Consider the following 26,215-nt stretch of genomic DNA (forward strand, 5'->3'; position numbering starts at 1 on the left):
TTGTAAAGATTACAGCCAAGAAAACTCTATGAAGCAGTTCTTCTCAGTAATACATGGGGTCACCATGAGTTGGGGGCCAACTTGACTGCAGCTAACAACAACAAGTATACATCTACTTTTCATCTCAGGAACCTCCAGTGGGTGTTTTCATTAGAAGAGAGAGAAATTATAGATCTGTCCTATTAGCTAAATTTTATTACTTTTTATTATACAGCCAGCCTTAAAATTAAAGGTTCCTTGAGGTTTCAGCCTGAAGAGTAGTGAGTGAGAAAGAGTTTTTAGAATCAAATTCCATTTTAAATTCTCTTATGAAGAATCTTTTCTGAAGAGTTAAAGAGCCTTTGTAGAAGCGAGTAATCACCTCCAGTCTATCTGTTTGAAAAGCTTGGGACTTTTTTGCACTTATTTTTCTTAGGATGAGTCATGTATGTTTGGGTCAAGTTCTGCCACAATATCAATTACTACAAAGAAAATCTTCATTTTTTTTTCATTCTCACAGTAAATGGCCATTAAAAATTTTTTTTTGTTACTATTATTTTTATCATTAGTGAGTAGTCTGTGAACTATAACAATAAAAGTCCTAGAGATGAGAGAGATACCTCATAAGGTGTTAAGGTCTATCATGTATTCTAAAATGCACCAATATTAGTTAAGATAGATACCACATGATCTCATAAAACTTACTAATTGCATCATGAATAATGGGCTCAATGCTTATAGGTTTTTAATAGCAGGAAAGTTAAGAGAAAATCAAGCAAGCTGCTACATCAAGAAAAAAGATTCAGGAAGAAAAAAATCAGGAAAATTTGTAACTTAAAAACTGTAAGAAAACAAAGAGCATTTGCTTTGCTGCTAGTAGCAGGAGGGTTTTCATACTTGTGAGTGAAAAAATTTTTTTGAATGGAAAATGAAAATTCTGCTAATGAAGTATTAACTTATAGCTTGGTATGTAAAGAAAGAATTGTGTAAAGAATTGACGCCTTTGAATTGTGGTATTGGCGAAGAATATTGAATATACCATGGACTGCCAAAATAATGAACAAATCTGTCTTGGAGGAAGTACAACCAGAATGTTCCTTAGAAGCAAGGATTGCGAGACTATATCTCACATACTTTGGACACGTTTTCAGGAGGGATCAGTCCCTGGAGAAGGACATCATACTTGGTAAAGTAGAGGGCCAGCAAAAAATAGGAAGACCTTCAACAAGATGGATTGACACAGTGGCTACAACAATTGGCTCAAGCACAACAACAATTGTGAGGATGGTGCAGGACCAAGCAGTGTTTCGTTCTGTTTTACATAGGGTTCCTATGAGTTGGAACCGATTCAACAGCACCTAACAGCAACAACAACAACATGGTGTGTAAAAGTAAGAAGTGAATATTTTGTTAAAGTAAGTCATAAAAGGGAAATGACAAAGGGATATGGCTTTGCTAAAAGAAAGGAAGGAAGGCGGGAGTGAGGGAAGAAATTAGGAAGTTGTACCAAACTGAAATGGCAAGTAGAGACCAGGAGTTAAAGGACCACTCCTTGTTACACATCAGCAAATGGCAGATGTGTCTGTCAACATTTCCCAAGCAAGGCAAATCTAGTGCAATACTGGAAACAGGTGCAAAATAGAGTAATAATCACTGCAATGAGCAACAAGAGTCATAATCACAGAACAGAAAAATTGGCTGTTTACCTTGATCAGCAAGGAGTCTCTTATCTGTCCCTATTTCCTTGACTCTCTTGCTGGAGAGGCCAAGATGCTTCCACTTGAACCAGATGGCATCAGTTCTCAGGAGACTCAGATCATAATGGGAGCTAGGGAACTGGACTTCATGGACTGTTAACAGTAGATTTGAATGAGGTTTGTGCTCATCATAATTTGATTGTTTAAAATCAGAAAGGTATAGTTACAGTGTCAGAAATATCCAGAACATTTTGAGCAAGAAACCCCCTTTAACCAGTAATGGCCTCTCTTTTCCTGGTGAATATCCCAGTCCTTTAACACCATAAGAGGGAAAGAAGTATTAACTTGGGGTGTGTAAGCTCCTAAGAAGAGGTAATGTGGATTTAAGTCCACAAAAAAGTGAGAATGTACATCATATCAATATGCCCTTTTGCTAAACTTCACTCATTTAAGTGATGAGAAGATAATGCAGAGAAGAATAAAAATGAGGAAGAAAAGCCTTCAGGAAATGAATCAAAGGGGCAAATATACTAAAGCATACACATTCTTGAGTCATTGAATTCTCATTCAAAAGTGACCAGATTAAAACACTTTATTATGAAGCTTAAACTTCTAAATGTTTATGAACTTACAAATGATACCTTCACATTATTAAAATCAGCTACTTATTTAAACCATCACCCCTCTGTCAACTTGTCATACTGTGGTGTCTTGCATGTTGCTGTGATCCTGAAAGCTATGCCACTGGTATTTCAAATACCAACAGGGTCACCCACAGTAGACAAGTATCAGTGGAGTTTCCAGACTAAGACAACCTAGGAAGAAAGACTTGGCAGTCTACTTCTAAAACAGTTGACCAATAAAAACCTTATCAATAGCAGCAGAACATTCTCTGATACAGTGCCAGAAGATGAATCCCTCAGGTTGGAAGACACTCAAAATACAACTGAGGAAGAGATGCCTCCTCAAAATAGAGTCGACCTTAATGATATGGATGGAGTCAAGCTTTTGGGACCTTCATTTGCTGATGTGGCATGACTCAAAATGAGAAGAAATATCTGCAAACATCCATTAATAATCATAACATGGAAACTACAAAGTAAGAATCTAGGAAAATGGGAGTTGTCAAATATGAAATGGAATGCTCGAAGATCTATATCCTAGGTGTTAGTGAGCTGAAATGGACTGGTATTGGCCATTTTGAATTGGACAATCATATGGTCTGCTATACTGGGAATGACAAATTGAAGAGGAACGGTGTCTCATTCATTGTCAAAAAGAAGATTTCAAGATCTATTCTGAAATACAATACTGTCAGTGACAGGATAATATTCATATGCCTACAAGGAAGACCAGAGCCCTGGTGGTCCAGTGGTTAAGAGCTCAGGCTGCTAACCAAAAGGTTGGCAGTTCAAATCCACCAGCTGCTTCTTGGAAACCCTATGGGACAGTTCTACTCTGTCCTATGAGCTTGCTACAAGTCAAAATCAACTAGATGGCAACAGGTTTGTATTTCTGGTTTACAAGAAAGATGAGTTAATACAACTATTATTCAGATTTATTCACCAACCACCAACCAAAGATGAAGAACTTGAAGAATTCTACCAGCTTCTCCAGTCTGAAATTACTCAAACGTGCAATGAAGATGCATTGGTAATTACTAGTGATTGAAATGCGAAATTTGGAAAGAATCAGTGCCTGGAAATTATGCCCTTTGTTGTTAGAAATGATGCAGGAGATCGCGTGATCACATGATAGAATTTTACAAGACCAATAACCTATTCATTGGAAATACTTTTTTTCAACAACGAAAACACCGGCTTATACACGTGGACCCCACCAGATGGAACACACAAGAATCATATTGACTTCATCTGTAGAAAGAAACAACCAACAAGCTCAATATCATAAGTCAGAAAAAGGCCAGGGGCTGGCTGCAGAACACACCATCAGCTGCTCATATGCAAGTTCTAGTTGAAGCTGAAGAAAATTGGAACAAGTTCATGAGAGCCAAGTTCAATCTTGAGTATATCCCACCTGGGTTTAGAGACCATCTCAAGAATATATTTCACTCGTTGAACACTAACGAGCCAAGACCAGATGAGTTGTGGGATGACGTCAAGGACATCATACATGAAGAAAGCAAAAGGTCATTTAAAAAACAGGAAAGAGAGGAGCGGGGCCAAGATGGCGGACTAGGTGGATGCTACCGCGGATCCCTCTTGCAACAAAGACTCGGAAAAACAAGGGAATCAATCACATACATAACAATCTACGAACTCTGAACAACAAGCCCAGACTTAGAGATGGAAAACGAACAAATACGGCCAGACAGCGACCGTTTTCAGAACCAGGAGCCAGCGTACCAGGCAGGTGACCTTCGGAGCCCGATCTGGGGCAGAACCCAGGGGGGCAGACGGCACAGAAAGGGGGCTCACCCCTTCCCCCCCGAACCCATCCCGGGAGGAAGTCTAGCTGGTTGGCGCAGGCGGCGTAGAGGCGCAGCCGGAGGGAGAAGCACCCGGGAGGCAGTAACTGATCTGGGAGTGGGGAGAACAGCGTCCCAGCTGGGGTGCCATCCCGCCGGGAGTTAGGCGAGAAGCCGACGGGGCGTGAGCGGGGGGGGGGTCAACTATATTTCCCTAAAGTGACCCCGGGGCGGGGCCCACACGTTCGTGCGGGAGGACGCACACCCAGTCCGCGCATGTGGCGCGGCACACCGGAGGGAGAAATCCCCGGAAGTGACTGTTCTCAAAGCGGGGTAAGCAGCATCCCAGACGGGGAACCATTCCGCTGGGATCTGGGCAAGCGCGCAGGCGGGGTGTGAGCGCGGGGTCCATTATTATTACCCTGAATTGACCCAGGGGGCGGGCCCACCTGGTCGTGCGAGTGACGCCCACCCAGTTCGCGCGAGAGGTGTGGTGCACCGGAAGGAGAAGTCCCTGGGAGGAAGTGATTGGTCGCGAAGTGGGGAAAGCAGCGTCCCAGACGGGGTGCCGTCCTGCTGGGATTTGGGAGCGCGCGGGTGGGGCGTGAGCACGGGGTCCATTTTTATTACCCTGAATTGACCCAGGGGGCGGGCCCACCTGGCCGTGCGGGTGACGCCCACCCAGTTTGCGCGAGAGGTGTGGCGCACCGGAAGGAGAAGTCCCCAGGAGGAAGTGACTGGTTCCGGAACGGGGAAAGCAGCGTCCCAACCCGGAAGTCGTTCCGCTGGGATTTGGGTGCGCGCATGGGCGGGGCGTGACCGCGGGGCCCAATTATAATCGCCTGAATAGATCCTGGGGGTGGGCCCACCAGTTCGTGCGGGAAACGCCCACCCAGTGCCCGCGAGCGGTGCCAAGCACCGGAGGGAGAAGTCCCCGGGAGGAAGTGACTGGTATCCGAGCACGGAAAGCAGTGTCCTAGCCGGGGACCCGTCCCGCCTGGATTTTGGGGAACGGGGGCAGAGCGTGAACGCGGTGTTCAGCTCTATATTTTGTGGTGCTACACTCCTAGCTCTCAGATCCCTCCCCCACCCTCCCCAGGCGGCCCCATTAACATCCGAATACCTGGAGCCAGAGGGAGAATTCAGATAGGGATCTGACTGCATTTTTTTTTAGCCGACTACTTGGAAAATCTAGTTTCCCAGTGATGGCTCGGAGACAGCAGTCCATATCAAACCACATAAAGAAACAAACCATGACAGCTTCTCCAACCCCCCAAACAAAAGAATCAAAATCTTTCCCAAATGAAGATACAATCCTGGAATGATCAGATACAGAATATAAAAAACTAATTTACAGAATGCTTAAAGATATCACAAATGAAACTAGGATAAATGCAGAAAAAGCCAAGGAACACACTGATAAAACTGTTGAAGAACTCAAAAAGATTATTCAAGAACATAGTGGAAAAATTAACAAGTTGCAAGAATCCATAGAGAGACAGCATGTAGAAATCCAAAAGATTAACAATAAAATTACAGAATTAGACAACGCAATAGAAAGTCAGAGGAGCAGACTCGAGCAATTAGAATGTAGACTGGGACTTCTGGAGGACCAGGGAAACAACACCAACATAGCTGAAAAAAAATCAGACAAAAGAATTAAAAAAAATGAAGAAACCCTAAGAATCATGTGGGACTCTATCAAGAAGGATAACTTGCGAGTGATTGGAGTCCCAGAACAGGGAGGGAGGACAGAAAACACAGAGAAAATAGTTGAAGAAATCCTGACAGAAAACTTCCCTGACATCATGAAAGACGAAAGGATATCTATCCAAGATGCTCATCGAACCCCATTTAAGATTGATCCAAAAAGAAAAACACCAAGATATATTATCATCAAACTTGCCAAAACCAAAGACAAACAGAAAATTTTAAAAGCAGCCAGGGAGAAAAGAAAGGTTTCCTTCAAGGGAGAATCAATAAGAATAAGTTCAGACTACTCAGCAGAAACCATGCAGGCAAGAAGGGAATGGGACGACGTATACAGAGCACTGAACGAGAAAAACTGCCAACCAAGGATCATATATCCAGCAAAACTCTCTCTGAAATATGAAGGAGAAATTAAGATATTTATAGATAAACACAAGTTTAGAGAATTTGCAAAAACTAAACCAAGACTGCAAGAAATGCTAAAGGAGATTGTTTGGCCGGATGACCAATAACATCAGGTACCAGCACAATACAAGGTCACAAAACAGAACGTCCTGATATCAACGCAACTCAAATAGGGAAAGCACAAAAACAAACAAATTAAGACTAATTCTAAAAAATAAATAAATAAACAAAATAATGCACACAACAGGAAATCATGGAAATCAATAGATAAACGATCACAATAATCAAAAAGAGGGACTAAATATAGGAGGCATTGAACTGCCAGATGGAGAGTGATACAAGGCGATATAGAAGGATACAAGTTAGGTTTTTACTTAGAAAAATAGGGGTAAATAAAAAGGTAACCACAAAAAGGAATATCAATTCCATAACTCAAGAAAAAAGCCAAGAAAAACGTAACGACTCAATAAACGCAAAGTTAAACATTATGAAAATGAGGATCTCACAAGCTACTAAGAAAAACGTCTCAGCACAAAAAAGCATGTGGAAAAATGAAATGGCCAACAACACACATGAAAAGGCATCAAAATGACAGCACTAAAAACTTACTTATCTATAATTACGCTGAATGTAAATGGACTAAATGCACCAATAAAGAGACAGAGAGTCACAGACTGGATAAAAAAACACGATCCATCTATATGCTGCCTACAAGAGACACACCTTAGACTTAGAGACACAAACAAACTCAAAGGATGGAAAAAAATATATCAAGCAAACAATAAGCAAAAAAGAAGAGGAGTAGCAATATTAATTTCTGACAAAATAGACTTTAGACTTAAATCTGCCACAAAGGATAAAGAAGGACACTATATAATGATAAAAGGGACAATTGATCAGGAAGACATAACCATATTAAATATTTACGCACCTAATGACAGGGCTGCAAGATACATAAATCAAATTTTAACAGAATTGAAAAGTGAGATAGACACCTCCACATATATAGTAGGAGACTTCAACACACCACTTTCGGAGAAGGACAGGACATCCAATAAGAAGCTCAATAGAGACACGGAAGACCTACTTACAACAATCAACCAACTTGACCTCATTGACTTATACAGAACTCTCCACCCAACTGCTGCAAAATATACTTTTTTTTCTAGTGCACATGGAACATTCTCTAGAATAGACCACGTATTAGGTCATAAAACAAATCTTTGCAGAATCCAAAACATCGAAATATTACAAAGCATCTTCTCAGACCACAAGGCAATGAAGCTAGAAATCAATAACAGAAAAACTAGGGAAAAGAAATCAAATACTTGGAAAATGAACAATACCCTCCTGAAAAAAGACTGGGTTATAGAAGACATCAAGGAGGGAATAAGGAAATTCTTAGAAAGCAACGAGAATGAAAATACTTCCTATCAAAACCTCTGGGACACAGCAAAAGCAGTGCTCAGAGGCCAATTTATATCGATAAATGCACACATACAAAAAGAAGAAAGAGCCAAAATCAGAGAACTGTCCCGACAACTTGAACAAATAGAAAGTGAGCAACAAAAGAATCCATCAGGCACCAGAAGAAAACAAATAATAAAAATTAGAGCTGAACTAAATGAATTAGAGAACAGAAAAACAATTGAAAGAATTAACAAAGCCAAAAGCTGGTTCTTTGAAAAAATTAACAAAATTGATAAACCACTGGCTAAACTGACTAAAGAAAAACAGGAAAGGAAACAAATAACCCGAATAAGAAACGAGAAGGACCACATCACAACAGAACCAAATGAAATCAAAAGAATCATATCAGATTACTACATAAAATTGTACTCTAACAAATTTGAAAACCTAGAAGAAATGGATAAATTCTTGGAACAATACTACCTACCTAAACTAACACATTCAGAAGTAGAACAACTAAATAGACCCATAACAAAAAAAGAGATTGAAACGGTAATCAAAAAACTTCCAACAAAAAAAAGTCCTGGCCCAGATGGCTTCACTGCAGAGTTCTACCAAACCTTCAGAGAAGACTTAACACCATTACTATTGAAGGTATTTCAAAGTATAGAAAAAGACGGAATACTACCCAACTCATTCTATGAAGCTACCTTCTCCCTGATACCAAAACCAGGTAAAGACATTACAAAAAAAGAAAATTGTAGACCTATATCCCTCATGAACATAGATGCAAAAATCCTCAACAAAATTCTAGCCAATAGAATCCAACAACACATCAAAAAAATAATACACCCTGATCAAGTGGGATTTATACCAGGTATGCAAGGCTGGTTTAATATCAGAAAAACCATTAATGTAATCCATCACATAAATAAAACAAAAGATAAAAACCACATGATCTTATCAATAGATGCAGAAAAGGCATTTGACAAAGTCCAACACCCATTTATGATAAAAACTCTTACCAAAATAGAAATTGAAGGAAAATTCCTCAACATAATAAAGGGCATCTATGCACAGCCAACAGCCAATATCACTCTAAATGGAGAGAGCCTGAAAGCATTTCCCTTGAGAACGGGAACCAGACAAGGATGCCCTTTATCACCGCTCTTATTCAACATCGTACTTGAAGTCCTAGCCAGGGCAATTAGGCTAGACAAAGAAATAAAGGGCATCCAGATTGGTAAAGAGGAAGTAAAGCTATCACTATTTGCAGATGACATGATCGTATACATGGAAAACCCTAAGGAATCCTCCAGAAAACTACTGAAACTAATAGAAGAGTTTGGAAGAGTCTCAGGATATAAAATAAACATACAAAAATCACTTGGATTCCTTTACATCAACAAAAAGAACACCGAAGAGGAAATAACCAAATCAATACCATTCACAGTAGCCCCCAAGAAGATAAAATACTTAGGAATAAATCTTACCAAGGATGTAAAAGACCTATGCAAATAAAACTATAAAACTCTGCTACAAGAAATTCAAAAGGACATACTTAAGTGGAAAAACATACCCTGCTCATGGATTGGAAGACTTAACATAGTAAAAATGTCTATTCTACCAAAAGCCATTTATACATATAACGCACTTCCAATCCAGATACCAATGTCATACTTTAAGGGGATAGAGAAACAAATCACTAATTTCATATGGCAAGGAAAGAACCCCGGGATAAGCAAAACATTACTGAAAAAGAAGAAGAAAGTGGGAGGCCTCACCCTACCTGATTTCAGAACCTATTATATAGCTACAGTAGTCAAAACAGCCTGGTACTGGTACAACAACAGGCACATAGACCAATGGAACAGAATTGAGAATCCAGATATAAATCCATCCATGTATGAGCAGCTGATATTTGACAAAGGACCAGTGTTAGTCAATTGGGGAAATAATAATCTTTTTAACAAATGGTGCTCGCATACCTGGATATCCATTTGCAAAAGAATGAAACAGGACCCATACCTCACACCATGCACAAAAACTAACTCCAAGTGGATCAAAGACCTAAACATAAAGACTAAAACGATAAAAATCATGGAAGAAAAAATAGGATCTACCCTAGGAGCCCTAATACAGGGCATAAACAGAATACAAAACATTACCAAAAATGATGAAGAGAAACCAGATAACTGGGAGCTCCTAAAAATCAAACACCTATGCTCATCTAAAGACTTCACCAAAAGAGTAAAAAGACCACCTACAGACTGGGAAAGAATATTCAGCTATGACCTCTCCGACCAGCGCCTGATCTCTAAAATCTACATGATTCTGTAAAAACTCAACCACAAAAAGACAAACAACCCAATCAAGAAGTGGGCAAAGGATATGAACACACATTTCACTAAGGAAGATATTCAGGCAGCCAACAGATACATGAGAAAATGCTCTCGATCATTAGCCATTAGAGAAATGCGAATTAAAACTACGATGAGATTCCATCTCACACCAACTAGACTGGCATTAATTCAAAAAACACAAAATAATAAATGTTGGAGAGGCTGCGGAGAGATTGGAACTCTCATACACTGCTGGTGGGATTGTAAAATGGTACAACCACTTTGGAAATCCATCTGGCATTATCTTAAACAGTTAGAAATAGAACTACCATACAACCCAGAAATCCCACTCCTCGGAATATACCCTAGAGATACAAGAGCCTTCACACAAACAGATATATGCACACCCATGTTTATTGCAGCTCTGTTTACAATAGCAAAAAGCTGGAAGCAACCAAGATGTCCATCAACGGACGAATGGGTAAATAAATTGTGGTATATTCACACAATGGAATACTACGCATCGATAAAGAACAGTGACGAATCTCTGAAACATTTCATAACATGGAGGAATCTGGAAGGCATTATGCTGAGCGAAATGAGTCAGTTGCAAAAGGACAAATATTGTATAAGACCACTATTATAAGATCTTGAGAAATAAAAAAAACGGAGAAGAACACATACTTATGTGGTTACAAAGGGGGAGGGAGGGAGGGAAGGAGAGGGCTTTTTATTGATCAATCTGTAGATAAGAACTGCTTTGGGTGAAGGGAAAGACAACACTCAATACAAGGAAGGTCAGCCTAATTGGACTGGATTAAAAGTAAAGAGGTTTCCGGGATAAAATGAAAGCTTCAAAGGTCAGCGAAGCAGGGGCTGGGGTCTGGGGAACTTGGTTTGAGGGGACTTCTAAGTCAATGGGCAAAACAATTCTATTATGAAAACACTCTGCATCCCACTTTGAATTGTGGCACCTGGGGTCCTAAATGCCAACAAGCGGCCATCTAAAATACATTAATTGGTCTCAACCCACCTGGAGCAAAGGCAAAGGAAGAACACCAAGGTCACGCGACAACTAAGAACCCAAGGGACAGAAAGGGCCACATGAACCAGAGACCTATAGTATCCTGAGACCAGAAGAACTAGTTGGTGCCCGGCCACAATCGATGTCTGTCCTGTCAGGGAGCACAACAGACAACTCCTGAGGGAGCAGGAGACCAATGGGATACAGACCCCAAATTCTCACTAAAAGACCACACCTAATGGTATGATTGCGACTAGAGGAATCCCAGAGAGAATGCTCCCCAGAACTTCTGATGGCACAGGACAGGAACCAACCCCGAAGACAAATCATCAGGCATGAAAAGGACTGGTCAGTGGGGGGGAGAGAGATGCTGATGAAGAGTGAGCTAATTAAATCAGGTGGACACGGGAGAGTGTGTAGGCAACTCTTGACTGGAGGGGGGATGGGAAGATAGAGAGAGAGGGAAGATGGCAAAATTGGCACGAAACGAGAGACTGTAAGGGCTGACTCAATAGGGGGAGAGCAAGTGGGAGAAGGGAGTAAGATGTATGTAAACCTACATGTGACAGACTGATTGGAATGGTAAATGTTCACTTGAAGCTTAATAAAAATTAAAAAAAAAAACAGGAAAGAAAGAAAAGACCAAAATGAACATCAGAAGAGTCTCTGAAACTTGATCTTGAATGTTGAGTAGCTAAAGCAAATGGAAGAAAGGATGAAGTAAAAGTGCTGAACAGAAGATTTCAAAGGGCAGCTCAGAAAGACAAAGTAAAGTATTATAACGAAATATGCAAAGACCTGGGGTTAGAACAATGAAAGGGAAGAACATGCTTGGCATTTCTCAACCTGAAAGAACTGAAGAAAAAATTCAGGCCTAGAGTTGCAATATTGAAGGATTCTACGGGCAAAATATTGAACTACACAGGAAGCATCAAAAGAAGATGGAAGGAATACATAGTCACTGTACCAAAAAGAATTGGTTGACATTCAGCCATTTCGAGAGGTAGCATATGATCAAGAAGTGATGGTGTTGAAGGAAGCAGTCCAAGCTACGCTGAAGGCATTGGTGCAAGACAAGGCCCCAGGAATGGACAGAATACCATTAAGATGTTTCTACAAACAGATGCAACACTAGAAGCACTCACTTGTCTCTGCCAAGAAATTTGGAAGACAGCTACCTGACGAACCGACTGGAAGAGATCCATATTTGTGCCCATTTCAAGGAAAGGTGATGCGACGGGATGCAGACATTATTGAACAACAGCATTAATATCACATGCAAGTAAAATTCTGCTGAAGATAATTTAAAAACAGTTGCAGTAGTACAGCAACAGGGAACTGCTAGAAATTCAAGCTGAATTCAGGACTTCAAACAAGGGATATCATTGCTGATGTCAGATGGATCTTGGGTGAAAGCAGAGAATACCAGAAAGATGTTTATTTGTGTTTTATTGCAAAGGCATTTGACTGTGTGGATCATAACAAATTATGGATAGCACTGTGAAAACCGGAAGTTTCACAACACTTAACTGTGCTCATGTGAAACCTTTGCATAGACCAAGAGGCAGTCATTCAAACAGAACAAGGAGATACTGCATGGTTTAAAAGCAGGAAAGATGTGCGTCAGGGTTGTATCTTTCCACCATACTTCTTCAATCTGCATGCTGAGCAAATAATCCGAGAAGCTGGACTATGTGAAGAAGAACACGGCATCAGGACTAGAGGAAGACTCATTAACAACCTGCGATATGCAGATGACACAACCTTGCTTGCTGAAAGCAAAGAGGATTTAAAGCACTTAAAATGAGAAAGATCAAAGACTTCAGTATGGATTATACCTCAACATAAAGAAAACAAAAATCCTCACAACTGGACCCATAAGCAACATCATGATTGTTACCATTGTTGTTTTTAGGTGCCGTTGAGTCGGTTCCGACTAATAAATAACTCTTGGTCCCCAGGGTGAAGGTGGCTTTTATTTCCTTTCTGGCAAAGAAGGGCTAAGGATTCTTTCCCACTGCACACCAACCTAAAAAAGGGGCACCCCCAGAGGATGAGACTGAAAGAGCAAGATCATCATTCATAAGGGCTCCTCCGTGTCCACTTCTGGCCCCTGTAGGGGTGTGCTCTCAAGAATCACTTCCCTTGGGGTGGCAGCTCCTGCATCCACAGAGGCACATGGAGGTATCTGTTGGTGCTCACAAAGGGGAAGGGGAGCAAGTGCCCTGAGTGGGGGAGGAGAGAGTTGAGGTGGCCAACCTCACACACCCTGTGCATGCCCGGGGTGATAATATTCGTAAGACCTGGCTGGTGTGGTTCTTCTCCCAAAAGGAACCCCTCAAGAAGAGCCTGGGGGGCCCATAGGCATAGCTCGTGGCTCCGATGGCTGGTATTTTAAATGTCCATCACAAACAGTGATGCTTCACCACACGGCAGCTTGTCTTCTAGACTGTCGTGTAGGTGACTCTGCCTGGCTTCCATGTGGGGCTCCTCACTGGCAGGGCTGGTGACCCTGGGAATGGTGGGCAGGTCCTGGCGAGGGGTGTTTTGGTCATAGTTGAATTCTGACACTCCATCAGGAATTTCTGGTCATAGATGAGTCCAGTACCTCCCAGGGTGGTGCGGAAGAAAATAGTGAAGTTGTCAAAGATTTCATTTTACTTGGATCTACAATCAATGCCCGTGGAAGCAGCAGTCAAGAAATCAGACAATGCATTGCATTGGGCAAATCTGCTGTAAAAGATCTCTTTAAAGTATTAAAAAGCAAAGATGTCACTTTGAGGACTAAGGTGCATCTGACTCAAGCCATGGTATTTTCAATCACCTTATATGCATGTGAAAGCTGGACAATAAATAAGGAAGCCTGAACAAGAATTGATGCACTTGAATTATGGTGTTGGCTAAGCATATTGACTATACCATGGACTTCCAGAAGAACGAACAAATCCATCTTGGAAGAGGTACAGCCAGAATGTTCCTTAGAAGCAAAGGTGGTGAGACTTTGTTTCACCTACTTTGGACATGTTACCAGGAGGAATCAGCACCTGTAGAAGGACATCATGCTTGGGTCAGTGAAAAAGAGGAGACCTTTAGCCACATATACTGACACAGTGGATACAGCAATGGGCTTAAACATAGTAACAATTTTGAGGAAGATGTAGGAACAGGCAGTGTTTCCTTCTACTGTATGTAGGTTTGCTATGAGTCAGAACCAATTTGACAGCACCTAATGATGACAAATATATTTAAGAGTGCAATATTTATAACCCAGGCTCAATTTTTTTTCCTTTTTTTTTTTTTACCAAATTGGATTTGTGTAATGATCTGAAACAATTTTACCAGGTACTTTGCCAAGAGCCCTGGTGCCACAGTGGTTAAGAGCTTGGCTGCTAACCAAAAGGTTGGCAGTTCAAATGCACCAGCTGCCCCTTGGAAACCCTATGGGGCAGTTTTATTCTGTCCTATAGGGTTGCTCTAAATTGGAATTGACTCGACTGCAACAGTTTTTTTGTTTTGTTTTGCCAGGTTGGAAAGGACTGGAGTAAAAGTTCATAAACTTAACATCACTTCTCTCCTCATCCTTTTCATCATGCTGACAATTTTCTGTGGACTCATTCAAGGGTGGTTTATGCCATTGGAGATAAGAGTCTCTCACTGTTTCCGCTAGAAACCTGTTTTCCAGAGTTTATAACTCATCTGTAAACATTCACCCAAGGCGACAGTTCTGTATATGTAGTCATTCTGCCCCTCATAATCCATATGGACTTAATGAAATGATTTTTAGAAATCATATGGACTTTTACATTACGAAGAGAATGAAAAGAAAAACCAAATGCAAATAAAGTGAGTGTTTCTATGTCTGATTTGAACAAAAATACTGGGAATCCATAAAACCTATGCCCAGAATTCTCTTTTTTTTCCCCATAATTCTTTCTTAGCAAGTCAAAGCATAAGTCAGTTGTGATAAAATTCACTAAATTATATGCAATCTATTAATTTTGAGTATATTCTGAAACATTTATTTCTGCTTTTGTAATGTCAGCTAAATTTAAAAATTTGACAATTTTATATGGTTTCAACTAAAACTTTTGCAGAACTTTCTAATACTGTACACATGCCCTTTTCCTTATAGAGTTTGAGATGGGATTATACCAATATAAATGAAATTATATGACTTGAGCTTTTGAATACAGTTTGACCCTTAATATTTATAAATATATTTAAAAGAGGTTTATCAATATCTTACAATCAAATAGTTTTTAGCTCCTTGGAAGAAACCCTCAACATTCTGGAGTAAGTTGTTTCCTACCAGCCCAGGGGGTGGAGGGGACACTCACAAATGTAATGATTCTAACAGATGAGAGGCAAACATATCCTGCTTTCTTCAATCTGGAAAAATAAAATTGTAAAGATTGGGAAACCAACTAAAATCAAATCAACCCATTAAACTAAGTGCTCTGTTTTTAATCTCATCATTTTAATGTACACATTCACTGATCTACGTTGCTTGAAATAGCACCTATCTTGTCACAGTGTTGAGCCCAGCTGTGTGTGTGAAATGCTGTTTAACTAGAATCTAGGTAATGTCAGAATAATTTCCCTTGTGCTTTGACTTCACTATGTATGCACACGAAGCCTAACCTGAAGTTTATTTCTCTTTTTTTTCTTTTCAATCAGCTATTTTGTGACAGTAAAAACTCAGCGCATGCCACAGAGGGGCTGGATTGGGAAGACAAAGATGCCCCAGGGACATTGGTTGGAAACGTGGTGCACTCAAGGATCATCAATCCCTTACGCCTGTTTGTTAAACAGTCTCCGGTGTCCAAGCCTGGTCAACTGGCCTATGCAGACAGCGTGGAAAACTTCTGGGACTGGTTGGCCAATATCACAGAAGTTCAGGAGCCACTGGCAAGAACTAAACGGAGGCCAATAGTGAAAACCGGAAAATTTAAGAAAATGTTTGGATGGGGCGACTTTCATTCCAACATTAAAACTGTCAAACTCAACCTTCTCATCACGGGAAAAATTGTCGACCATGGAAATGGAACCTTCAGTGTTTATTTTCGACATAATTCAACAGGCCTGGGCAATGTTTCAGTGAGCTTGGTACCCCCTTCCAAAGTGGTGGAATTTGAAGTTTCCCCCCAGTCTACCTTGGAGACCAAGGAATCCAAATCTTTCAATTGTCGCATTGAGTATGAAAAAACAGATCGGGCGAAGAAGACTGCCCTGTGCAACTTTGACCCTTCGAAGATCTGCTACCAGGAGCAGACTCAGAGCCACGTCTCTTGGTTGTGCTCCAAGCCCTTCAAGGTCATTTGTATTTACATTGCCTTTTACAGTGTTGATTATAAACTTGTGCAAAAGGTCTGTCCTGACTACAATTACCATAGTGAGACTCCGTACTTATCTTCTGGCTGACTCTTTACACAATGATGGAAATGAGGCACGTGTATATAGTTAGAATGCCCAGGTACCAAGCCCAGCTCTTCAGAGTAAAGGATCCCTTTTGTTTCTGGCAGTGAACCTTAGTTCCCCATTAGGTTTTCAGATTTAAAAACCAGAAACATATTTAGTGTGAAATGTGTTTGTTTTGATCTTAAGTACCTTAATCTAAAGAGTCAAACTGCTTATAAAACCATCACTTTCATGTAAGATGACTAAGTTCTAGAAATATTGTTTCTTTAAAAGAACCATTAATGGTAGCAACATGTGACAAGACAGAACCAAATTATGCATGTGATAAACATTGCTCTTGAAATGAGCCTGCCTTTGAAATGTGTTTTGGAAGGTTATTTTAAAAATAGCAGATTCAGAAAAGTAACTGAAAAGATTGTATTTGATAGATGAATCGTGTTTTTGACATTGAATTCTTCTTTGATTGCTGTCTTTTTCCACACATCTGTGCTGTTATTGATATGAGAGATGAAAGGATAAAACTTGTTTCAAAACTCATGTGTGAAGTTACAGTGCCACAGTGGAACTAAATGCATTATTATTTGAGATAGAGTTGAGTGGACTGGTCAAAGTGCTTAGTCCAGTGTTAGTCACCGTCCTCATGATTTCTCAACTTAGTAATAATATTGGCACAGCAACGACAGTGCAAAAGGTACCTTGTATTGGGAAAACAAATCTGGCTCTATTGTAAGTCAGTTCAATAATAATGAAGATTATGAGTCAAACGGTTTTTAGACGCCACTTTTTAGGCTCAATTGCCAAATTCAGTGCTGTGAGATTATCAAAAACACTAGATATTTTTCTGTATTCACCCTACAACCTATGACCTCATTGTATTTATTTGATCTTGTCGTTCCATATACATCTGTAGAACATCTCTGAAATCGAGGAAAAGATATTATTTGCTAGGTTAGAATGGGAAAAAATTGGAAGAGTCAGGAGGAAATTCTAGACTTATGGGTTCATTATTTCTAGCCTCCCAAATTAAGTTTTCCTTAAAACCAATTATCGTCGAGTTGATTCCAACTCATGGCAACCCCACGTGTGACAGAGTAGAACTGAGCTCCCATAGGGTTTTCAGTGGCTGACTTTTTGGAAGTAGATCACCAAGCCTTTCTTCCAAGGCCTTTCTGGGTGAATTCTACCCTCCAACCTCTCAGTTAATGTGTAGATGGTTTGCACCACCCATGACTCCAAGTTTTCCCTAGATTTAGTTAATTATTTAAATGAGGGATCAAACTGTATATGGAAATAAAGAGTTATATTTCAAGTTTAGTAATTATAAAGCGCTGATATCTAAGATACATGACTCAGTCAGTCTTTTGAGGTTACTTCCACATAACACATTACTTTCCAACCTGTGACCTTGTCATCTTATCTGAGATAGTGAGCAGTAATCCTGTATCACAGAACTAGTCATCTCATTAACACAGAAGAAAGTTCTGGTTGACAAGTAAAAAGGCTTCTAGAACTCTGAAGACTCATGGAATAGCCTTTTTCAATAGATGTTCACTTGTTCCCCCGCTTTGTAAAATATCAGACTAAGGTAAGATATTAAATCTAGGACTAAAGACAAGTCCTAACCAACAGAAATGCACTTACCACATTGTTCAAAAAGCCAACAGCTCCATTTTCTCTTCTATGTCCCCATTCCTTTCCTTTTACTGGTGATATCTACACAGTGTTCACTTTTGTCTTTTTTGTAAAAATTGTACTAGGCTTAGTGTGTGGTAGTAAGGCTTGAAGTTTTTGCTCTGAGTTCCTTAGATGCTTTTGTAATTTTGTGGTTGGTGAGTAATATTTTCAGACATCTTTTTATTTTCATCTAGAAACAAAATTAAAATACTATTTATTGTACAGTATGTGGGAACCATATATGTATATATACTTAGAATTTTCTGTGTACAGAGAAAGTATGTGTACACATTCCTATGTAAATTAAAAGAATTTGCTAAATCTGTCACATGACTTCAGAGTGGTTATTTTTTAAAGACTCTGTTCTCCTTGTTTCCTCTTGAGAGAGAGAGCCTGTGTGTGTGTGTGTCTGTACATATATACACACACATCTATACATGTATTGCCTTTGAGGCGATTCTGACTCACAGTGACCCCACAGGACAGAGTAGAACTGTCCCAGAGGGTTTCCAAGGAGCAGCTGGTGGATTCAAACTGCATATATACCAAAAATCAAACCAGTTGCCATGGAGTCAATTCCGACTCATGGAAATCCTGTGTGTATCAGGGTAGAACTATGGAACTGCATTCCACAGTGTTGTCAACAGCTGCGACCTTTCAGAAGTAGATTTCCAAACCTTTCTTCTGAGATGCTGCTGGGTGGACTCAAGTCACCCACCTTTCAGCTAGTAGCCGAGCACTTAACTGTTTGCGCCACCCAGGCAGCCCACCATAGTGTATGTATGTGTGTGTGTATATATATATATTTTATATATATATATAATATATAAAATAAATAAGCAGCTGAGCATTAAGGTTTTCTCTATGTGCATGCTAAACAGAGCAGCTTGGTTATAGAGATTATAAAGTAGAATAATGAGAAAATTCAGATAAAACATTTGGCATATAGCCTGACATCTAGTCAGAATTCTATAAATATGAGCTGCCATTACTATTATTATTACTACAATATGAAATGAGATTTAAAACTATCTGATGTTCAAAATTTAAGTAATAGAAAACTATTTCCATGGAAGGAAAAAAAAGATGGCTTACACAATTCTCAGATTTTAGTAGGAATTGTAGGATTTTAAGTTTCCTGTAGGCATGTTTTTAAATTGGAGTAGAACATATGCCACATATATTTCTAAGTCATAATTTCATTTCAAAGGCGACATAATTGTCAGTAATGGCACTTGGCACAGTATAAATCAGATCCATTTAAACATGCAAATGCATACATTTCTATATAACCACTTTTGTGTTTGAGGAAAAGGACGTTCATGTAAGCTAATTTGCACCCGATCACAAACTGTTCAAAAGTTAAAGAACAGACCCTTTGAAAAATTATAGTTAAACTAGTAGGTCTATTGATAACCGTTTTTAAAAAGGGAAATCAGCCCAATATTAATATATAGAGGAATAATATTTCAGAGGGAGTGCAACCTACACTGCATTCTAGTTCAACCCCTCATTTTATAGACAAGCAAGACTGAGGCCCCATGAGACCAGTAGTAAATGGCAAACCCAAAATCTTTAGGGTTATAATTTCTTTATGAACATAAAGTTTAAAAGTACTGAATTGTAGAAAAATAAAGTCACAATGGAGCCATTATATACCAATATTATGTCCTGGGATATAGTAGAAATATGACTGGCTAAGAATTAATAGCAATAGTGCTACATTTGCAGAGTTTTCAAGGGATTATAGCACCTGAGAATATATCTTCATAGAAAATGGTAATGTACCTGGAATACTTTCATTGCCAAAACATCCAATTTTATCTGATAGGGAATCTTAATTAACTGCCCTATAAAACAGAGGATGGAGATATACCTTTTTATTTGCTGTAAAACTATAGTTAGCCCAAAGTTAATTTATCAGAACTTCCAATGAATGAAAATTTAATATCTCCAATTGTAAGAGACAAATCACAGGAAAACAAACTCCTATGAAGATTTTTTTTTTCTCTAGAAAAATCTTGTAAAAGATATTCAAGGGTCATTTCATATTCACCCCTATATCCTACCCCATTATGTGAGGTCTAGGAGCCCAACTCATTCTGCTTCATTCTTATTCTTCCCTTGTCTTCATCCAATTCAGCTCTCCCTTAAATATAACATAATCTATTCTTTAAAAGAGCGAGTTTACTTCTTTGTGGCCTCAGCAGCACCTGGCAAAGTACCTAGTATGTAGTAAGTACTTGGTCACTATCTGCAACTTGATTTTTTTTAATCTTCTATGTAATACATGATTGTTCAAGACCAACCCTACCCACAAGGAGCTCTGGTAGCACAGAGGTTACACACTCTGCTGATGACCAAAAGGTTGGTGGTTCAAACGGACCCAGTAGCTCTACAAGAGAAAGACCTGGCGATCTGCTCCTGCAAAGATTACAGCCTAGAAAGCCGTATGGGGCAGTTCTACTCTGTCATGTGGGGTCACTATGAGTCAAAATCCAAACCTAACACCTAACAACAACACCCTGCCCACATGAGGCATTGGTGGTTCAACGGTAGAAGTCTCATCTTCATTCACAAGACCTGGGTTCAATTCCCAGCCAGTGTACCTCTTGCATAGCCGCCACCCATCTGTCAGTGGTGGCTTGCGTGTTGCTGTGATGCTGAACAGGTTTCAGCGGACTTTACAGACTAAGATGGTCCAGGAAGAAAGGCCTCACAGTCCACTTCCAAAAATCAGCCTATGAGAACCCTGTGGGCCACAACAGAATATTGTCCAATCCTCAACCAATCGTGGGGATGATGTAGGACTGGGCAGCATTTAGCTCCATTGTGCATGAGGTTGTCGTGAGTCTGGGCCAATTTGATGGCACCTATAACTCTACCCACGTAACTATAACTCTTTTACCATTTCCAATAAGAACGCTTTACTCTAATTGAACACAATACCCATTGAATGCTAGTGCCTAGAACCACAAAATCTTACAAGCTGGAAACAATTTTAGAAATCACCTTGAATAAGATTTCTCAAATAAAGAAATGATGAGGTTTAACACCTTCCTTATTCTTGTTCTTCCTGCCTGGGTAAAGCCATTCTTCTGTATTCTTCCAAACTATTGCTGTTCCATATTTGTGACAGAGGCTGTCAGCTCTCCACCAAAATGCATCCTCCCCTTTCTACTATGGTATGTGGCTGGCTAGCTAGGTCGCACATTCCTGCCTCTCATACAGTAAGGTGTGGCCATGCTGCTGAGCTACAGTTAACAAAATGTGAGAGGAAAGTGTCTTAGTTGCCTAACAAAACCCCAAACCCATTGCTGATGTTGAGTCGATTCCAACTCATAGTGACGCTATAGGGCAGAGTAGAACTGCCCCGTAGGGTTTCCAAGGCTGTAGATCTTTATGGTAACAGAGTGCCACATCTTTCTCCTTCTGAGCAGCTGGAGGGTTTGAACTGCTGATCTTTTTGGTCAGCAGCTGAGAGCTTAACCACTGTATCATCAGGGCTGCTGCTATCATAAAAATACCACAAATGAGTGGCTTTAACAAACAAAAATTTATTTTCTCACAGCCTCATTTACTTATGGAGGCTAAAAGACCAAATCAGGACTTCGGCCATGTAGATTCATTCCATCCTTGTAGGTAATCTTGGGTGTTCCTTGCTTCCTTTGCTGGTAGATGATCCTCACATGTCATCTGACTTCCTTTGTGTGTCTATACCTCTGTGTCTCATCTTCTCTTTTTGTAATTCAGAAGTGATTAGACTTAGAACCCACTTTACTCTGATATGATCTAATTAATATAACAAAGAAACTGCTATTTCCAAACAGTATTATGTCCACAGGTATAAGGGTTAGGATTCCAACACATATTTTAGGGGGACACAATTTAATCCATAACAGAAGAAAGGCCTGCACTTCCAGGACTGGACCCAGAAAATAGTGCACTTGTGCATCTCCATGCTCTTTTCTGTCTGGCTGCCTTGGATGCATGCACTGAGGGACCTGGAAAGCCTCGCATTAAAGGAGGCAAAGTGCCAATCGAAGTGCTTTTCTGACTGCATGGAAGAGAGCCACACAAACAACCCTGGACAGTTATGTAAGAAATAAATGCGTACATTTGCCTTTAAGCCACTGAATTTTTAGGGTGTGTTTGTTAATGCAGGTCAGCCTTGCCTAACTAATATGGACACTTCCATGTAATCTTCTTTAGCTACAGACTCCATTCCACTCTGATCTCTATGTATTTGAATTGTTTATAGTTCTTATAATCTATGCTAAGCAACTTTTATTTACTTTATTAGTTGTAAGCTAGTACAACTTTTAACTTACTTTTTTATTCATAATTTTTACTCAATTGTGTTTCATCACTCCCCAAAAATGCTAAATTCCAAGAGAAGAGAGCACATTTTAGATTTTATACTTCTTTTGAGTGTCTCAAATGCCCAGATAAAGTGGTTGTGTTTTAACTGATCAACATCTGATGTTAAATTGAATTAAAAGATAACCCAAACCCAAACCAAACCCATTGCTGTCAAGTCGATTCTGACTCATAGTGACCCTATAGGACAGAGTAAAACTGCCCTGTAGCATTTTCAAGGAGTGCCTGCTAGATTCAAACTGCCAACATTTTGGTTAGCAACCATAGCACTTAACCACTACCCCACCATTTATTTACTTAAGAAATATTTGTTTAACAAATGATAAATTTAAAACAGAATTTAAGAGGTAGAGAATTATTAAAACAAAATAAAATGAAAAATTCAACTGAGATAGAAAATCTAAACAGACCTACAAGAAAGGAAGAGATTGAAGAGGTAATTAAAAAAAAAATCCCAACAACAACAACAAAAAAAAAGCCCTGGCATGGACAGCTTCACTGGAGAATTCTACCAAGTATATGGAGAAGAATTCACAGCAGTAATACTCAAACTATTTCATAGCATAGAAAAGGAAGGAATACTCCTGAATTTATTCTATGAAGTCACCATAATCCTAACACAAAAGCTAAGCAAAGATACCACAAAAAAAGAAATTACAGACCAATATTTCTCATGCATATAGGTACAGAAATTCTTAACAAAATCCTAGCCAATAGAATTCAGCATCTCATCCAAAAAAAAAAAGAAATACACCATGACCAAGTGAGATTCATACCAGGTATGGAAGGATAGTTCAATGTTAGAAAATCAATCCATTTAATCCACCACATAAATAAAATAAAAGAATCACATGATCATCTCAATCAACACAGAAAAGGCATTTGATAAAGTCCAATACTCATTCCTGATAAAAAACAATAAAATAGGAATAGAAGGGAAATTCCTCAGTATAATAAAGTGTATCTACACAAAACCAACAGCTAACATCATTCTCTACAGAGAGAGGCTGAGAGCATTCCCCATGAGAATGGGAACAAAACAAAGATGCCATTTAATAACATGCCTATGTAACATTGCACTGGAAGTCCTAGCCAGAGCAATAAGGCAAGAAAAAGAAATAAAGAGCATCCAAATTACAAAGGAAGAAGTAAAACTATCCCTATTTGCAGATGATATGATACTATACATAAAGAACCCCAAAGGTTCCACAAGAAAACCACTGGAACTAATAGATTCAAAAGAGTAGCAGGACACAAGATGAACATATGAAAATCAGTTGAATTCCCATATACCAACAAAAAGAACTTTGACAAGGAAATCAGGAAAATAATACCATTTATAATAGCCACTAAAAAGATAAAATACTTAAGAATAAATCTAACCAGGGTTGTAAAAGACCTATATAAAGAAAACTACAAAACACTATTGCAAGAAACCAAAAGAGACCTATATAAATGGAAAAATGTACCATGATCATAGATAGCAAGAGTCAACATTGTGAAAATGTCAATCCTACCCAAAGCAATCTACAGATACAAGGCAATCTCGACCCAAATACCAATAGCATTCTTTAGTGAGATGGAAAAACTAATCACCAACTTTATATGGAAAGGGAGAGGCCCCAGATGAGCAAAGCATTATGGAAAAAGAAGGACAAAATAGGAGGCCTTACAGTACCTGATCTTGGAACCTACTCTACAGCCACAGTAGTCAAAATAGCCTTGTACTGGTACAAGGACTGACCCAAAGACCAATGGAACGGAATTGAGAACCCAGATGTAAATCCATCCACCTATGGTCAGTTGATCTTTGATAAAGGCCCAAAGGCCATTAAATGGGGGAAAAAACAATCTCTTTAACAATTGGTGCTGGCAAAACTAGATGTCCATCTGTAAAAAATGAAACAGGGCCCATACCTCACACCATACACAACAACTAATTCAAAATAAATCAGAGACCTAAATATAACACCTAAAACTATAAAGATCATGGGAGAAAAAATAAGGACAATGCTAGGGGCCCTCATATATGGTATAATTCAATACAAAGCATAACTAACGATGCACAGACACCAGAAGATAAACTAGATAACTTCAAGCTCCTAAAAATTAAACACTTATGCTCATCAAAAGACTTCACCAAAGGAGTGAAAAGAGAACCTACAGACCAGGAAAAAATGTTTGGCTATGACATACCAGACAAAGGTCTACTCTCTAAAATCTGTAGCTGCAACACCTCAACACTAAAAAGACAAATAATCCAGTTAAAAAATGGGCAAAAGATATGAACAGACACTTCACGAAAGACATTCAGGCGACTAACAGACACGTGAGGAAATGCTTGTGGTCATTAGCCATTAGAGAAATGCAAATCAAACTACACCGAGATGCCATCTCACCCTGACATTACTGGCTCTAATCAAAAGAACAGAAAATAACAATGCTGGAGAGGTTTCGGGGAGATTAGACCCCGTATTCCCTGCTGGCAGGAATGTAAAATGTACAACACTATGGAAAATGGTATGGCACTCCCTTAAAAAGCTAGATTTAGAAATACCATAAGATCAAGCAATCACAGTCTTAGGAATATATCCTAGAGAAATAAGAGCTGTCACACAGATAGACATATGCACACTCATGTTCATTGCAGCATTATTCACAATAGCAAAAAGATGGAAACAATCCAAGTGCCTATCAGCAGATGAATAGATAAACAGATTATGATACATACACACAACGGAATACCACACAACGATAAAGAACAATGATGAATCTGCGAAACATCTTACAACAGGCCATTATGCTAAGTGAAATAAGCCAATCACAAAAGGACAAATACTGTATGAGACCACTATTATAAAAACTTAAGAAAAGGTTTACACACAGAAAAACACAATCTTTGATTTTTACAAGGGAAGAGAAGCCTGGGGACGGGAAATCACTACCTAGATAGTAGATAAGTGTTAACTTCGGTGAAGGGAACAAAATACACTGTATATGGGAAGTCAGCAGAACTTGACCAAGGCAAAGTTATAGAAGCTTCGTAGACATGTCTGAACACCTGGAGGGACTGAGTTACAGGGGTGAGGGCTGGGGACCATGGTTGCAGAGGTCATCTAGGTTAATTGGTATAGCATAGTTCATAAAGAAAATGCTCTACGTCCAACTTTGGTGAGTAGCCTCTGGGGTCTTAAAAGCTTGGGAGCAGTCATTTAAGGTACATCTATTGGTCCCATCCCATTCGGAGCAAAGGAAAATGAAGAAAATCAAAGACACAAGGGAAATATTATTCCAAAAAACTAATGGACCACAACTACCACAGCCTCTAACAGTCTGAGCCCAGAACAACTATATGATGTCTGGCTACCACTGACTGCTCTGACAGGGATCACAATAGAGAGTCCAACACAGACTGAGAGAAAAATGTAGAAGAAAATTCAAATTCGCAAAAAAAAAAAAAAAAAAAAAAAAAGACCAGACTTACTGGCCTGACAGACTAGAGGATCTCCTGAGACTATGGCCCCCACACATCCTTTTAACTCAGAACTGAAGCTATTCCCAAAATTCACCCTTCAGCCAAAGATTAGCAGGTCTATAAAACAAACAATACCACACATGAGCAACATACTTCTTAGTTCAATCAAGTGTATAAGACCAAATGGGCAACACCTGCCCAAAAGCAATGATGAGAAGGAAAGAAGGGACAGGAAAAATGGACAGATGGAAACAGGGAACCCGGGGTGGGCAA

At 39.5% G+C, this 26,215-nt stretch overlaps 1 protein-coding gene across 1 annotated transcript; it reads left to right on the plus strand.

Annotated features, from left to right (window-relative positions):
• The first annotated feature begins 4,380 nt into the window (after positions 1–4,380).
• NXPH2 (neurexophilin 2) lies at positions 4,381–16,553 on the plus strand. Its single transcript, XM_010586336.3, has 3 exons — positions 4,381–4,497; positions 4,955–5,137; positions 15,673–16,553. Exons 1-3 carry the CDS (start codon positions 4,381–4,383, stop codon positions 16,414–16,416), a joined length of 1,044 nt encoding a protein of 347 aa, XP_010584638.2. The 3' UTR covers positions 16,417–16,553.
• The last annotated feature ends 9,662 nt before the right edge of the window (positions 16,554–26,215 follow it).

Source organism: Loxodonta africana, chromosome 6 (assembly GCF_030014295.1).
Source record: "Loxodonta africana isolate mLoxAfr1 chromosome 6, mLoxAfr1.hap2, whole genome shotgun sequence".
Classification (NCBI taxonomy): domain Eukaryota; kingdom Metazoa; phylum Chordata; class Mammalia; order Proboscidea; family Elephantidae; genus Loxodonta; species Loxodonta africana.